This window comes from Carassius auratus, chromosome 45 (genome assembly GCF_003368295.1).
Source record: "Carassius auratus strain Wakin chromosome 45, ASM336829v1, whole genome shotgun sequence".
Lineage (NCBI taxonomy): Eukaryota > Metazoa > Chordata > Actinopteri > Cypriniformes > Cyprinidae > Carassius > Carassius auratus.
The window spans coordinates 1,243,808-1,260,579 of record NC_039287.1 but is presented as its reverse complement, the minus strand read 5'-3'; the positions used below and the strand labels follow the sequence as shown (position 1 = coordinate 1,260,579).

Below are 16,772 nucleotides of genomic sequence, written 5' to 3'. Positions count from 1 at the left end.
CCAAAGAAAAACAAAACAAAATGCCAATTATTTGACAAGAAAACATACAAAGATTTCAGCTGTCTTACTGTAACTGAAGAGATTTTACAAACATTTATTTCTGAAAACAGCACAAGATCTTAAAGGGATAGTGGATCCAAAATGAAAATTCTGTCTTTATTTACTTAACCAGATAAGGATGAGTAAAGGATGACATTTTATATTTCACTTTTGAAAGTGCCGTGACATTCAGCCAAGTATGGTGACCCATACTCAGAATTTGTGCTCTGCATTTAACCCATCCAAAGTGCGCACACACAGAGCAGTGAACACTGTGAATACACACCCGGAGCAGTGGGCAGCCATTTATGCTGCAGCACCCAGGGAGCAGTTGTGGGTTCAATGCCTTGCTCAAGGGCACCTAAGTCATGGTATTGAAGGTGGAGAGAGAACTGTAGATGCACTCCCTGTGCATCCCTTGCTCCCTTGCTGTGTGTGTGTTAGTGCACTTTGGATGGGTAAAATGCAGAGCATGAATTCTAAGTAAATTGAAATGTCACGTCACTTTCAAAAGTTTCTTTTGACTTTCATTTTATTTTTTGAATTAAAGTCAATGGGAACCTTAACATTCTTCAGAATATCTTCTTTTGTATATATTTTGAAGAAAGTCTTCATGAATGACTTGAAAGTGAGTAAATGATGACAATTCAGATTTTTTGATGAACTATCCCTTAAAGCCTGTGAAAGTGTAGAATAGGAAGAAAACCTCCATGATTACAAGACAGCTATTTAACTCCATAATCAACACAGATAACAATAAACATGCATTGCAAATAAATTAAAATGCAAACAAGAATCTTATTTGCACAAGTTGAATTTATGCCATTAAAGAGAGTTCTAGCTTTTGGCTCGAGTGCATTTCAGCCATCATCAACATTAATACCCCAAGAGTGATGGGTCATAATTACCTGCACTGAGGGTGTTGTCCACAAAAGTATGGAACGATGTAGAAGAGACGTGGGTTAGAGCACTCTGGGTAGTTCTCCATGATGCAAACGTTAATGTCCTGCAGTGGAGAAAAGTTGAAATGAGTCAGACAGACCGATGCTACAGCCAAAAACAAAGCAGCACATAGAACAAAAAACTGGAAAACTGAGCAAAAACTCAAAATGTGCTTATAAATCATAGATGCACTAATTTTCACTGGGTTAGATGCTATAATCCACCATCCAAAGTACTATCGATCCATTGCTATCGATTCGTTTTAGTGAACACAAGAGGGCACCACTTACACATGCAAAGAACCAAGTCATAATGGTAATCTTTTATATGATAATCTGGACCCAAAGCATTAACAGAAACAATATTTTAGCACTTTATCTGATCTAAAAGCTTTCATTTCACTGGGCAATCCACCCACAGTTAAAACACATGACAGGGATGGTCTATGAAACCCAGTGTATTTTGTTTTAATTTGTATGCAACAAAAAGAAACCAGAAAGACTATAAACATAAATATACTGTGTGAAGTCTTCAGAAAACAACAAGAGTGAAAAGATTATTTGGAAAAACAGAGGAGAAAGGAAAGATGTGAAAGAATTCAACAATATGCATTTTTTTCATAACAACAAAAACACAGCCAACAATGCTATAATGACACTCTATGGATATTAAGAGAACGTACTACATGCTGAAAAGAACATGGTAAAGATTACACTTCTTGGAAAAGAGGGAAATTTGTCAAGTTAACAGCATTGTCTTTAACTTGTGCACAAGAGAGGTTAAGTAAAGACCACATAGCCACGAGCTCCAGACTCCACGCACTCCTTCCCTTTCATGAGACCCAGGTGGGTGCCTAAAAACTGGGCGGAATCACATGGAAGCTGTGGGTCTAGAAGAGAAGCTGGCAGTTATTTCCACATTAATCTTTCATAGTAGAAAACCCTTTAGTAAGGACATTATTCCTTTATTAAGTAAATGAAAATGTCCTCTAAAGTTGACACACATTTGCTGATGAAAAAAAGCAGACTGCAGTGTTTAACTTGCTTTTGCTGCAAACATGTTTATTTGTTGACAATATCAAGCTGGTGCATTGGAGATTCCTTCAAAGCAGTGGAGCTCCAGGAGAGCCAGTTCCTTTAACAATACTCACTCTGTGTGCATCTGAATAGAGTCTAAAAGCCAAGAGTGCATCAATGTCCTTTTATCTGCAATCCTACTTCGCCCCAACAGAGACGCATACAAACTCTGATGGATATGCACTTTGAATGCCAAGCATTTTTCTGTTTAGAGAAAGCTGCAAAAAGAAGAATGCATGATAATGTAATATTAATAATCAGTCAACAACAGGAGAACAACCAAAGACTGTGCTGAAGGAGAACCAGCTGAAAGTTGAGGACATATATTGGCCAGGGCTACGATGGAGCTGCCAACATGAGCAGGCCTTATAAAGGACTACAGTCAGGAATACACAAGCAAAATGAAAAGGCATTACATGTTCATTGTCAAGCTCATTGGTTGAACCTTGTTTTAGTGCTGACCGCTTAGTCAAGCATACACTTTGTCAGTTTTTTTTCCACAGTAGTTGAAAAACTTTACACCTTCATTGCCAACGCCACAAAACGACATGCAGCATTTGTACAAACGCAGCAAACCATGAATCCAGGCCAGCGTGCCCCTGAGCTACAGAGGCTCTCAGACACCTGATGGAGGTGCAGGGAAACAGCCCTAAAGACTCTTTGCAACACTGCCCGTCTCCACAGCCTCCGTTGAACGCTCATTCTCAAAGCTGAAGCTGCTGAAAACTAAACTTTGTAATGCATGTGGACAAGAACGACTTCATGATCTTCTGCTTTTGGCCATTGAAAAAGACTTCCCAGTCATCAAAGATGAGGTTATCTAGATCTTTCATGACATGGTATCAAATAGAAAGGTTTTGCTGTAAAAAAAAAAAAAAAAAAAAAAAAAGTAACATCAACATGTAAAATATTTATATCTAAATATGTAAATAGTTTGTTATCAGCAATGCATAATTGTGATTATTTTTTCAAAACATCTTTAATAAAGTCTGACATTTCTGAGAGCATGTGCTGTCTTCTCCTGCCCCAGCCCATAGTGCCCTTTTTTTGTGTTTCGGCCACTGCCCCTCAAAATGTCCGTGCACTGCCCTGACAATAGGAGACAAGAAGGCTGCCACAGAACTGAGAACCTGGATGAGTTCCACTAATAGGGCAATTTTCTGCCTATGTGCGCACACACACACACACACACACACACACACACACACACACATAGCTTATGCTTTCAGTCATTAGTAAAACATGGGCATTACTTGAGTCCTACAGCTTTGAAGGTCTGCCAGCATACCTCACACAAAGAATGTTTTTTTTTTTTTTTTTTTTTAATGACCTTGCAGAACAACAGTTACAGTAGCGTGTGCAAGGACACATCAGAATGATTGAAAGTGATAGTTAAGACATTTATAATGTTACAAAAGATTTCTATTCCAAATAAATACTGATCTTTTGAACTTCATATTCTTCAAAGAATCCTGAAGAAAATGTTACATGGTTTCCAAAAATAAGTAGCACAACTGTTTTCAAGAATGATTATAATAGGAAAAGTTTATTGAGCACCAGATCTTAATATATATATATATATATATATATATATATATATATATATATATATATATATATATACATATATATATATATACACATATATATATATACACATATATATATATATATATATATATATATATATATATATATATATATATATATATATATATATATATATATATATATATATATATATATATATATCCTTTAAGATCTGGTGCTCAATAAACTTTTAGATCATGATATCAAATGTACTCAAAGGTGCCCAAACATCTGACAAGCAGTTTCTCTTTCTCTCTCTCTCTCTGTATATGTGTGTATTTTTCCACGCCTGAGGGTTGTCTGAAACAACACTGGGCCACTGACCCAGCCACCAAGCAAAACAAACACACACAAACACATTTAAAGTGTTGAAAGGAAACCAGCTTGTAAAATTTCAGTCATGGCAGGTGAGAAAGTCCCCCTCCCCATATGCATGGTCATTCTCTAAAGCTCTAGCGCACACTTTATAAACTCACTTTACATGCTTCAAACTAACAGGATGACTTCGCAATTCCCAATTATTCTACAGCTTCCAGCTGTAATGAAAATGTGTTTGTGAATGTGCCTGACAATTAGTTTGTGTGGGTGTGTACATCCATGCAGATTGTGGGGAATTCCTCAGTACATCACAGACTATAATAATTCAATTTAATTCAAAAGGAAAGATCAGAAATTAAACTTCAATAGCATACCATCTGAAATCTTAGTCCTGACAAAGGGCCCAGCTATTACAGACATATAAATCAAGCAAACAGATATGTTCAGTGTGAGAACGATCACAAGCCACAGTAATACTAAACTATAGAAAAAAGTGATGTGGTTAACCTGGCTTCCAGCAGGAGAGGGGATCATGTTCTATATGATGAAGGTCTGATTATATTTACTGTAGTCTCTCATTAGTTAAGATGGGTTCAATTCCTATCGTTAACAGAACTGCTACTGTGTGTTATTTTGGCCTGTGTCATGTATGTGTGTTCCTTTAAGATTACAAATCATAAAGATCCTCATAAGCTGAATTTTCAGCAGCTGCATTGCTCTAGTCTTCAGTGTTACATGATCCTTCAGAAATTATTCTAACATGCCAATGCTCAAGAAACATTTCTTTTATATTGTTGAAAACATTTGTGCTGCTTTATATTTTTGTGAAAATCATGAATATAATTTTTCTGGATTTTCTTTTTTTGATGAATATAAAGTTCAAAAGAACAGCAGTTATTTCAAATATAAATCTTTTGTAGCATTATAAATGTATTTGCAAAGTTTTTCTAGTTACGTTTAATCATTTTAATACATTCCTGTTGAATAAAAGTATTAATTTATTTGATAAAATAAATCTTACTGACCCAATGTTTAAAAGAATATAAATGAGCCACACACACACACACACACACACACACACATTGGGTACAGAAAAGAATCACCCCTTAAAATAATCACATTTTGTTGCTTTGCAGTCTGAAATGAAGCATTCCTGAAGCATTTTAGTCCTTGGTAGTGCAACTGAAGCAAACAATCAACTATGGGTGGCCAGGCACTTTCAAAAGACCTCCAGGATAATGCTGTTGACAGGCAAAAGTCAGAAGATGGATATTTTTTTCCCCCAAGGCTTTATAAATGCCTAGAAGCACAGTGAAGTCTATTATTATAGAAGTGGAAGGTATTTGGTACAACACAGACCCTCTGTGGATCAGGACATCGCTCTAAACTGGATGAAAGAGCATGGAGAAAACTGGTCAAAGAGCCAACCAAGAGGCCTACGGCAACTCTGAAGTGGTTGCAGGAATTTATGACAAAGATTGGTCATTGTGTGCATGTGACAACAATATCACAAATTCTCCACAAATGTGGCTTGTATTGGAGGGTTGCAAGAAAAAAGCCACTCCTCAAGAAAGGCCACATGTGGTCACAACTGAGCTTCGCCAAAATGCACCTTGAAGATTTTGAGGCAGATGAGAATAAAATTTAATTATTTGGCCTCAACACTTTATTGGAATTCCAATATAGCTCACCATCCAATTAACAGCATTCCTCCAGTAAAGCATGGAGGTGGTAATATATTATTATGGAGGTGTTTCTCTGCAGCAGGGAAACTTGTCAGGACAGAAGGAAAAATGGATGGGGCAAAATAACATCAAATTCTTGAGAAAAATCTGCATCACTCTGCCAGAAAGTTGTCAATGGGAATAAAGTTTACCTTCCAACATGACAGTGACCCAAAGCATACAGCAAAACTGACCACATAGTGGTTGAAGGAGAAAAAGGTGAATATCCTTTGCATGGCCTAATCAGAGTCCAGACTTAAACCCCACTGAAAATCAGTGGAATGATTTGAAGACTGCAGTCCACAAACGCTCAACGTAAAATTGAACTAACGTGAGCTGTTCTGGCTACAAAGCAACAAAATGTGATTATTTTAAAGGGGGGTATTCTTTTTTATACCCAATGTGTATGTGCGTGTGTGTGTGTTTAGATACTTACCAGGTAACCAGATGGTGTAGTATCTACCAGCAGGTGCTAACTAAACCATGCTAACTAACCTAACTTTGACCCCTACTAAAAATAGATCTCTCATTCTTAAACAGAGCAAAGGATGAGTTAAAAGAGAAAAGGACCTGGATTGAATTAACTAGTAACTTGAAGAAAAAAGTCCCAGTTAATGTTCCAGATTAATATGTGTCTGGGAAACTGGCCATTTATATTTTGACATAACCGATATGAGCACAATCCTTAGTCGACTGAAGTAATTCTTCCAGCAGTGCCAAGTTTTCATGTGATTGTCTTGAGTATCAGAGCGTTTAGCAATGCAATTGACTTGAATACTGAATAAAAAGCAAGCATGACTAATCAATTCCTGCTCATTCTGCATTGTCAGAGCTAATTTCCAAACATACAGCCAGACTCTTACGTTCTCTCACACAAACACTCATTTTGTGCAACAAATCATCACCTTGGAATTATATCTGACCTTTTTGCCAAAATGTTTGTCATAATCTTATTCTGTGACAACTTTACATTATGTGATGTTACATAGTTACATTTTAGTACTTCTTATTTAGAAAACAAAATGGTTCTTCTAACTACAAGTTGACCTCTAACTAGGTTTTATAACGTTCTAACTGTAAGCCAATTAGCACTTTGAATGCACACAAGAGGACCAATCAGGATCAACTTTCTGTTGATCTGTTCCATACCAGCAGGAAATATTAAATATGAAATATTTTATCTGTAAAATGTTTTAATTATATATAGTTATTGAAACATTTTTCAATGTTTATTATCCCTTAAATGCATTCTTCGGGTCTTCAGCGACCCAGGACGTCATCTGACTACCCTCCTCTCATTATTTTTTACAGTCAGACATCAGCCTTCTTAATTTTACTCAATCTATTGATTATAAACAATATACAAAATAAGATTTTTTTTTGTGAAAAAGACAAAAGAATGCCTGTTTTAAGATTTTTTTTTTTGTAAAAAGTGCATAAGGTCATTTAGTGACCAAAAACTGCATTTGTTCAAAATTACAAATCACTAGCTTCTTGCCTCAGATCAAGGCTGCATCTCATTGCTAGTTTTACTTAGTGTGTTCGACACTTTAGATCATGACATACTCATATATTGATTACTCATGACCAGGCTTTGAGATGGTTTAGATCCCACCTGCCAGATCGCTACCACTTTGTTTATTTAAATGGGAAGTCATCTCACTTATCACCAGTAAAGTATGGAGTGCCACAAGGATCTGTCCTATGTTCTCTGCTATTTTCAATATACATGTTGCCCCTTGGTAATATTATTAGAAAATACAGAATTAGTTTCCATTGTTATGCTGAGGATCCTCAACTATATATCTCAACAAGACCAGATGAAACATCAAAATTATCTAAGCAAAGTGTATTAAAAATTTTAAACAACAACAAATTTTCTTCCAAGCTACAATCCATCACGCTCCCTAAGGTCACAAAACTCTGGACTTTTGGTAGTACCTAGGATAGCAAAGTCCACTAAATGATGTAGAGCTTTTTAGCATTTGTCTCCCAAACTCTGAAATAGCCTTCCTGATAACGTTCGGGGGTTCAGTCACACTCCCTCTGTTTAAATCTAGATTAAAGACACATCTCTTTGGCCAAGCATTCAAATAATGCATCTCATAATCTTGTACTGCAGTCATATCTGATCAAATGCACATTATTATTCCTTGGGTTGACCAAATTATTTTTGCTTGGTTGGAACAGCAGCTACACCAATTATGTCTATATATTTGTTTCTCTGTTTCTGCCACGGGACTGACACTGTTAATAGTATTCATCATCTGTTTGAGTACATAGTTAACTGAATTTTACCATACATTTCTGCCATATTTACATCAATTTGACAGTCACCACTGACAAGCTACTGCTAAATATATTGTAGAAACTTAATTTTCTGTAAAGCTGCTTTGCAACGATTTGTATTGTGAAAAGCGCTATACAAATAAACTTGAATTGAATTGAATTAAACTTTATGAAACAACTTTGCTGAAGCATTGAATGTTTTTTTTGCAGTTTCAAGTCTAAAAATTTCTTACATTTAACAATATTAAGCCTTAAAGGTAAAATTGTCAACAATTTAATTGATAGGGTCTTAATTACAACGATAAACCTTAGCATTTTATCTTGGCTATACTGATCTCTAGAGAGAAAGCCATTTTACCTTTCGCACATTCTGTGGAATAAAGTCCTGGTCAGATGTAAAACAATAGCTGCTTAAACTGTTCCACCATATTCCTACCTAAAATTAACATCTTCACAGGACAAAATATTTAGCACTGCCTTTTCTTGAGCAAAAGAAAATATTTTTCATCCTAAAATATAAAATATAAGTGTCATATAAAGCATTAAATGTGACATTCTCATACATGTTGACACACTGTTACAATGTTTTAAAATAAATTATAAGTAAACTGTTAGAACCTTATAATTCCAAGGTGGTGCGAACCTTACAGCCCACTGCCAATGTATGCTCCACCGTTGCACACACATCTGTGAGAAACCTATGAGATACCTAACACTATAATACATATTATACACATATTATCCTTTCACCAATTAAGATTTATTAGTTACTCCATAACATATACAAGTAGACCATAAATGTTATACAATTTCTGCAATCACTCCGAACATTTTGTACTGGAGTCATAGCCCATGGAAACTTCTTCCACCTGAAAATCTTGTCAGAAATAAAAGTAAACTGAGGATATTCTTTCTAAATAAATAAATCAAAACATTAAATAAATGTGCAAAACCAGCAGTTATCAATATCAAAATCAGTTTGCTAAAAACAAACAACATTTTTTTGTATAATTTCCCATGCAAAGTATTTAAACTTTTGCATTGTTTAACTTGTTAAAGGTTGCAGATTTGGCTTTTTTAAGTAGTGCATCAGTGAAAGTCTCTTTGTAACAAATGATGCCTTTGGGGGCAATCATGACTTTTCTTGTCACCAGAGAACTAAACATCTCTGTGCTCATATTAATAGATTATTATTAATGTTGAAAAGAGCTGAGAATATTTTTTTTTCAGGTTTTTTCGGGGGAATTAATTGAAAGAACAGCATTGTTTGTTACATTTGTTACAGTTACATTTATTTGTTACATTTATATTATTTACATCAAGCTTTTGAATGGTATAGTATTGCATATTGTTATTGAAACTTCATAATGTTTCACTTGATTATACATTTAGTCAGGAATTATAGTTTCGAAAAAGTCTAACTAGTAAAATGTTTATACGTTATATGAAAACTAGTACAAGTATATAAATAAATAATAAGAGACTTACTCATGTTTATTATCTCTGCTGAATAAAGTGCTTCATTCTTTTTATCTGAGGAAATCCAAATCTCAAATACTCAACCACATCACATTTTGGGGTGACTTATATCTTATTCCTCTCATCGCGAAGCAAACAGTAAAATAAAAATAAAAACTTTATTTAATTTAACATTAGAATCTGAATAGAGCGTTCAGCGCGGGGGCGTGGTCGAATTAGAAGATAATGAAGGGAGATGTGAAAAACGGACAAGACATCGCGTTGTTTTCATATGGATTACTTTATCTCAGAATATTTGTTTTAAGCAGCACTTGTCTAGTTTAAAAGTAGACATGTCAATCTTCCTATAGATATATCTCTCATGTCTCTTCATTGAGTATTCACTGAGTTACAGTTCATTTCAATGACGTGTTTGTAAATGAATATCAGCGCAGACAAAGGCTGCAGACAGCACACCTTGTTTGTTATCTATATTTTATGTGCACAAAGTTTTGTTGTTATTATGTCTGTATACAAATAAAAGTAGACCCTTTACAGATTCGATTTTGCTCTTATCTGTACGATCAAAACTGAAAGCGTAATTTAAGTTCTTTTCGGAGTTATCAGGAGAAAATGACTCATAACGCGTATCCGCGTTAACCGACTCAAGAGGGTTGAACAGAACACTTCAAAACGAAAGAAAACCGACTGCTCTCTGCTTATGTAACGTTAATCCGTATTAAATGTGCATTTCTCTGGCGCGTTCACTACTGCGAAGATCGCGAGACAGCATCGTCGACTTTATCTTTGCAGTCGACACGACATTGATACAGAAAACTCTTGTTTATTAATAATTATATTCATAAAATATAAAATATTCATAATCATTACTTTTGCCGGTTCTTTGTGACAGCTTTTAGGTGCATTATTGGAAAGGCCACCCTTACATGTTATCCTACATGAACGCGTGAACTGAACTCATCACAGCTGGACTGCTTGGTATGATGTCATGTCAAGGTCATTTTTAATGTCCATAAATTCAATTAGGCTAAACATAGCCTAACTGTTACCTTTATTTTACGTTAATCAGCACCTGGCCTGTCTAAAACTTTCTAGATTTCAAGCCAATCCACCACTTTTCTAACTGCCAACTAAGCTTGTGGATAGGAGGGGCAGGTGGGCGATGGGTTAACATGCACCGCTCTGATTGGCCGAAAGCTCTTCACTCCACTTTCACGCTGTGGATCAGCGGCAGAATCAGCGTCATAGATTGCATAGAAACTGAAATCGGCGAAATGCGAGACGCAACAAAATGCGTACCTAGAGAGCAGCGAATCGTACAAGCGTACTTATGGGTCAAAATGCGTGCAGAGTACGAAAAATGCGTACATGTTGGCAGGTCTGACATCACCATTCAAATGGACCTGTGCTATCTGAAGACTCACGACATGGAGATCTGCTGCATCCTTATAGAAACCAACATAAACATGACTGAAACACAAGAGAAAATGTTCGAAAATAATAAAGAGGGAAATCTAAACAGGGAAGAAGAGAAAGGAGAGGGATTTATAAACAGCCTCTGACCAGATATCTCTCGTCATCTTTCATCTGGGGTGTGCGGACCAAGTGATTCTGCTCCCCTCTCCAGTCCCCAAAACGACGAAAAAAGTAATTGGAGAGGAAACGGTTAATGGGATCCCTGATGATGTTTATATAGACAGGCTGTTCTATTCTAAATCTGAGAAAGAAAGATACAAAGAGGATGAGCACTGACTTGTTCACTAACGTAATAGCAGCAAACAATGTTTGGCTGTTTTTATCCTGTACTTGATCAGATACATTTAGATAAATCATTCCTGATTTGCTTACCTTGTGAAATTGAGAAAGTGAACATGTCTGGTGTACAAAAAAGGTTGTGGAATAGTGCTAATGTTTCTCATCAAATCCACCTGGAAAGAAACCAGCACAAATAAACAGATCAAAATGCTTGTTAAATAACTATTCCTGATCTCTTTATGCAGGAGTGCTGACAAAACAAAATAGCAATGGGGTACAACAAGTTACAACTGCAGAGCAGCAATTCAAATAGTTATATTGGGGGAAAAAAATACAATTAGTTTTTACAAAATGTAACCACTAAAAGTATATTATATGGTGCAGAAAATATAATTCTACATTACATTATTCCTATCAAACAAAACACTGAGACATAATTACACATAACTAATTAAAACTACTGCCCATCAGTCTGTGTACAGTACAGCATGATATAAGAACACAAACACATCACATGTGTGCTAAACTTTCTTCAGTTGCTATAAAACAATAATTCTTCAGACATAGCAATGCATCCATAAAAAAAATAAAAACTGAAATCAAGTATCTCCAAGTATCAGAATCACACACACCAAGAAAGCATTCCTCATGTGGCTGGTGCGTGGTGCAGTGGAAAGTTATTTGGTCATCTGATGAGGTTGACTTCTCATTACATTAATGTTTCCTAACGAGGGCAAGCGGTGGCCCCAGTCAGCTCTGATAGAACCATGTGTCCCAAAATGCATTTTATAGTCTCTAAAAACATGCACTCACAGGCATAAGAAGACTTAACAATGCCTATAGCTGATCACCATATGAAGAGTGGGATGGTGTAATATCATACATACCAAAATCTGAACTTCTTTATGTTTCTCCCTTTCTTGACCCACATCTGCGTCAAAAAGCTAACCACACTGTAACAAGTGCTCCAATCAAGCTTCAATCCTTTATCAAACGCTGCATCAAATCCAAAACACACAAAGTCTGTAACAACCTGAGGTAGTGACATCATCTTAATGAGATCATTTCCTGTTATATGGGCACACAGACGGCCATACACTGTACTAAGTAATGATAAAAGAGGTGTTGGTCAGACCACATCGTAAGTAACACCTTAAGTTGGGTAAAGTGGTCAGTGGTTTGGTGTCTTGAGATTAATTAAAAATACCTTACTAGAATGACATGATGCTTTATTTTGCTCACTATAACATAATTTAAGTCACTGTAGGCATGTATTTTAGACACAGCTGAAATATAGAGTTAAATTTACATACCATATATTATTTGAGCAAATGTAATATATTTTCGTAATAATTTACATTTATGATGAATATATTAATATTTGTATATTCATTAACATTACAATCAAAAACTTACATTAAATGTTAACATATCTGGAAGAGTGGTATGGACCTCTTTTATGAAGATCCACCATTTATTGTAACATCAATCTTCAGAACTTCTCCATTTGACTTCCATGGAGAGAAAGCCAGTTATACAGATTGCAATAACATGAGGGTGAAAAAGTTATATTAACTGGCAGTTGACAAACTTCCAATATCCCTTTAATAACAAAACCTTGTTCTACACAATCACAAAGCAAATTGAGCATTATGATTGATAGATGAAGAGGTTTATTTGTTCTCATCTCGTTGAAACAAACTGAATATTCTCTCTATACACACAAATAAACTTTCTTTTCTTAGGGAGAGTTTTATGACACTTGTCCTGCTAAAATGCATGTGTTTATGAGAGTGTGCAGATGCTCCAAGGTCACAAATAGGTAATCAGTCACAATCACAGAAAACAAGGACTGGAATATGAACTTGATATGCAAAGGGAAAGTTATGCTAACTAATTATGGACAAATCCGATGGAATAATTCTCCAAGCAAGATCAGTGGTTTATTAGATAATAAAACCTGACTTGTGTATCAACGATCCCATCAAAACAAGATGCTATATACTAGTCCACTAAGTAATTTAATCAATTTATAAAAAAAATATGGATTGAGTACTCTATTTTAGTTTGAAGCATGGTATGATTTTTTTTAATGTTTAAATAGTGGATTTGCTTATTACACCAGACATTAATTGATGTCCTGAAGTCGTGTGAACTACATGTGGATTATTGTGATGTTTTTATCAGCTGTATGGACTCATTCTGCAGGCACCCACTCACTATAGAGTTTCCATTTTTCAAAATATCTTCTTCAGAGTTTCACAGAATAGAATCATACATGAATGACAGAGAACATACAAAAAAATTAACCCAATGAGATTCACGTTCATTGGCTGTTATTCACTTGCTATCTATCTGCCTGGACACACACCAGCATTTAGGACAGTTTTTCTGATGGCAATAAACCTGTATGTGTTCTAAACTTACCAATATAAATACACACATTTCATACTAACTTTGAGTATTTACTGTACATCTGAACAGTTTACTCTAAAACTTATGAATAATGTAACACTCACAAAACCATTTTATTCAAGAAGTTCCCATCACCTACGGACACAATTATGAGTGTACTCCTGAATATGGCCAGATTTCCAGTGAAAAAGTTCTTCATTTTCACATTAGTCACTTTTATTTCACTTTCCTATTGAACAAACGTATATGAGTGTTAAATAATTAGCTTATTTGTTTTAGCTTTTCATAAGTTTAGTTTAGCAGTGAAGAGGTGTGACGGCTCAACTTCGCCCAAACAGGATGACAGAATGTTTTCTTTTCTTCTCCGCAAGGGAGGAAAGTGTGTGTTTTTCTCTACAATGAGTACCATTCGGATGTGTTTCATTGCCGCTGGCATTCACAGACCATTTCCCTCGGCAAACACATTTATTTAATCACATCAGCAAGTTTTCATCATAGTATGCTTTTTATCTTGCTATACTTTTTGCTTGCTATACAATTTCTCCGAAGCATTAGTTGCCCCATATACACACACATACACACATCCACTGACCTGCTCATGTTTTGTTAGTCTGGTTTTGTTATGGATGTCCGAGGACACCAGGTTAAACTGGTGCTTTTCTGCCAGAATCCTCAGCAGCAGGACTACTGTCCGACTTCCACACTTGCCAACCCTGTTGTAGATCACCTGACTTGGAAATGGCAGCTCCTAGACACGCAGACATTGAAACACATAGTTATAAAAAATAAAAAATAAAAAAGTTGGTAAAAGTTACTGAAATACATTTATGGACACAAGTTATCCAGTATTAGCTCATACTGATCCATTTAAGCCAAATATTGTGACCAAAGTGCACACACACAGCAGTGAACACATACCCAGAGCAGTGGGTACACATTTATGCTGTGGCACATGGATAAATAAATGAATACATTTCAACCAACTGCAAACTTAAGGAAGGTCTGTAACAAGTGTGTTTAATACTTATGAATATTAAGACACTTCACCTTCACAAGACACATTTACTAATAACTATATTTAAAGGGATAGTTCACCAAAAAATGATTTATTTTATTGACACCATCAATTTGTTCCAAACCTAAATGAATGTCTTTCCTCCACTCAACACAAAATAAGATATTTTGAAGAATGTGGGGAGCCAAACCTTTGCTGGTCCTCATTGACTTTCATAGTATTTTTCATACTATTAAAAGTCAATAGGGACTATCCACTGTTTGGTTACCCACATTCTTCAAAATATTTTATTTTATCATTAACAGAAACATACAGAACATCATATAGGTTTGGAACAACTTGAGGATGAGTAGATGATGAATATTTATTTGGGGTGAACTATCCCTTTATGTAAGTAATTTAATACATCAAGTCATCTTTTCTTTCTATACCACTTTATACAATAAAGGTTGTGTCAACGCATCTTCACTGAGATGAACAGGAAAATAGCTGAATCAATTACATAAACTCAACTACAGAGAAAGATCGTATGCTGCTGTAAAGCTCTAAAAGACAAAAGTGTCATTATTTAGCTCAAGTCAGTGCATCAAGTTCAGTGATGGTTCAGTTCAGACAAGGCTGATTTTAATTGTGATCACAATAACTGCTTCTCTCAGTATAAATGTGCAATATGTGCACATTTCACCCAAAAACTTTTTCTTTTTTATTTGGCTTTTGCATTGGTAAGATAGCAACATTTAGTACACAGCACAGAAACAATCCCCCTGGAGTAACCTGGGGTTGAGTGACTCGCTCAATGACACAATGGTGATACTGTAGCTCGGGTGTGGGACTAAAAGCTTCCCTTTCCACCCCAGACCTTTATTTACTACTCCACACCACTCTAAGAATGATTCTTCAAGAGCAAGTCAGAGGAAATTTGTAAATTTCTGGACGAACATCCAGTGTGGAAGGAGGAATGGAATTCCCTGTAGGCCAGCATCCTAGATGAAATTGGGGTTTGGATAGCTTCTCTGTCCCATGTGTGTCTCCTGAGAGAAAACATTTGCGTCAAAAGCAGTGTGAACGAATTGTGTTTATGTTTGAAAGTGTGGCAAAGTTTTTAACTTGACTACAATAGTCACTCTTACTTTTATTTCGGTCTGTAAACATTACCTGTACAAGACCCCCCTTGTCTTCCATTATTTGTTCTCTCTCAGTCTCATGTGCCATAAGGTGGAACAGAAACAACAATTACGGTTCAAGTTCACAGATAATGTTCTCTGTTCACCTCGTGCACAAAAATACACACACAAATACACTCACACAAACACACACACACACACACACACACACACACACACACACACACACACACACACACTAGGGGTGCTCCGGTCACGATCAGCCGATCGTTAATGCGCATCTCGTCAGTAAAGCCCGTTCTCTAATCACCGGTTAACTCCATCAGGTGCGTAATTTAGATAAATTAGATAACGGCTTTACTGACGAGATGCACATTAATGATCGGCCGATTGTGATCGGAGCACCCCTAACACACACGTTTGTTTTTGTGAAAAGTGGGGACATCCCATAGGCGTAATGGTTTATATACTGTACAAACTGTATATTGTATGGCCCTACATCTAACCCTAACCCTCACAGGAAACTTTGTGCATTTTTACTTTCTCAAAAAAAAAAACTCAATTCTGTATGGTTTATAAGAGTTTTGAAAAATGGGGTTTTCCTTCACTCAATCTCCATTTCCCTCCATCTCTGCACATTTAATCCTTTCTCCCTCTTCTTTTTCCCCTTGAGTAATATGAAGATAATCACACTTCTGGATTTCGTGTCTCAGCTCATTATTACTCTAAGGAAATGTCCATCTGTATACACCTTTCTTCTCTTCTAAAGTTAAATTAATGCATCCTCTGGTTTTTAGATTGTTTTGTTTTAAAGACCGTTTATAGATGCATTACATTTACACCATTCCAAATCTGGGGATCAGTAAGATTTTATTTATTTTTTTATATTTTAATTCAGCAAGGATGCACTGAATTGATCAAAAGTGGCAAAAAGAAAATGTAATGAATGATGTTCTTAAGTTTCTATTCATCAAACTAAATCCTGAAAAAATGAATGTATTATTGT

The 16,772-nt window shown here is 35.8% G+C and overlaps 1 protein-coding gene across 1 annotated transcript in view; it reads right to left on the bottom strand.

The window, feature by feature from the left end:
- Positions 1 to 16,772, bottom strand: part of LOC113062823 (uronyl 2-sulfotransferase-like) — a 45,409-nt gene that overhangs the window by 2,127 nt on the left and 26,510 nt on the right. Inside the window, exons 3-6 of the mRNA XM_026232825.1 lie at positions 14,220 to 14,375; positions 11,306 to 11,385; positions 11,021 to 11,174; positions 948 to 1,045 (exon numbers count right to left, since the gene is read on the bottom strand). Of these exons, the coding sequence (XP_026088610.1) occupies positions 948 to 1,045; positions 11,021 to 11,174; positions 11,306 to 11,385; positions 14,220 to 14,375 (488 nt within the window). The remainder of the gene's footprint in view (positions 1 to 947; positions 1,046 to 11,020; positions 11,175 to 11,305; positions 11,386 to 14,219; positions 14,376 to 16,772) is intronic.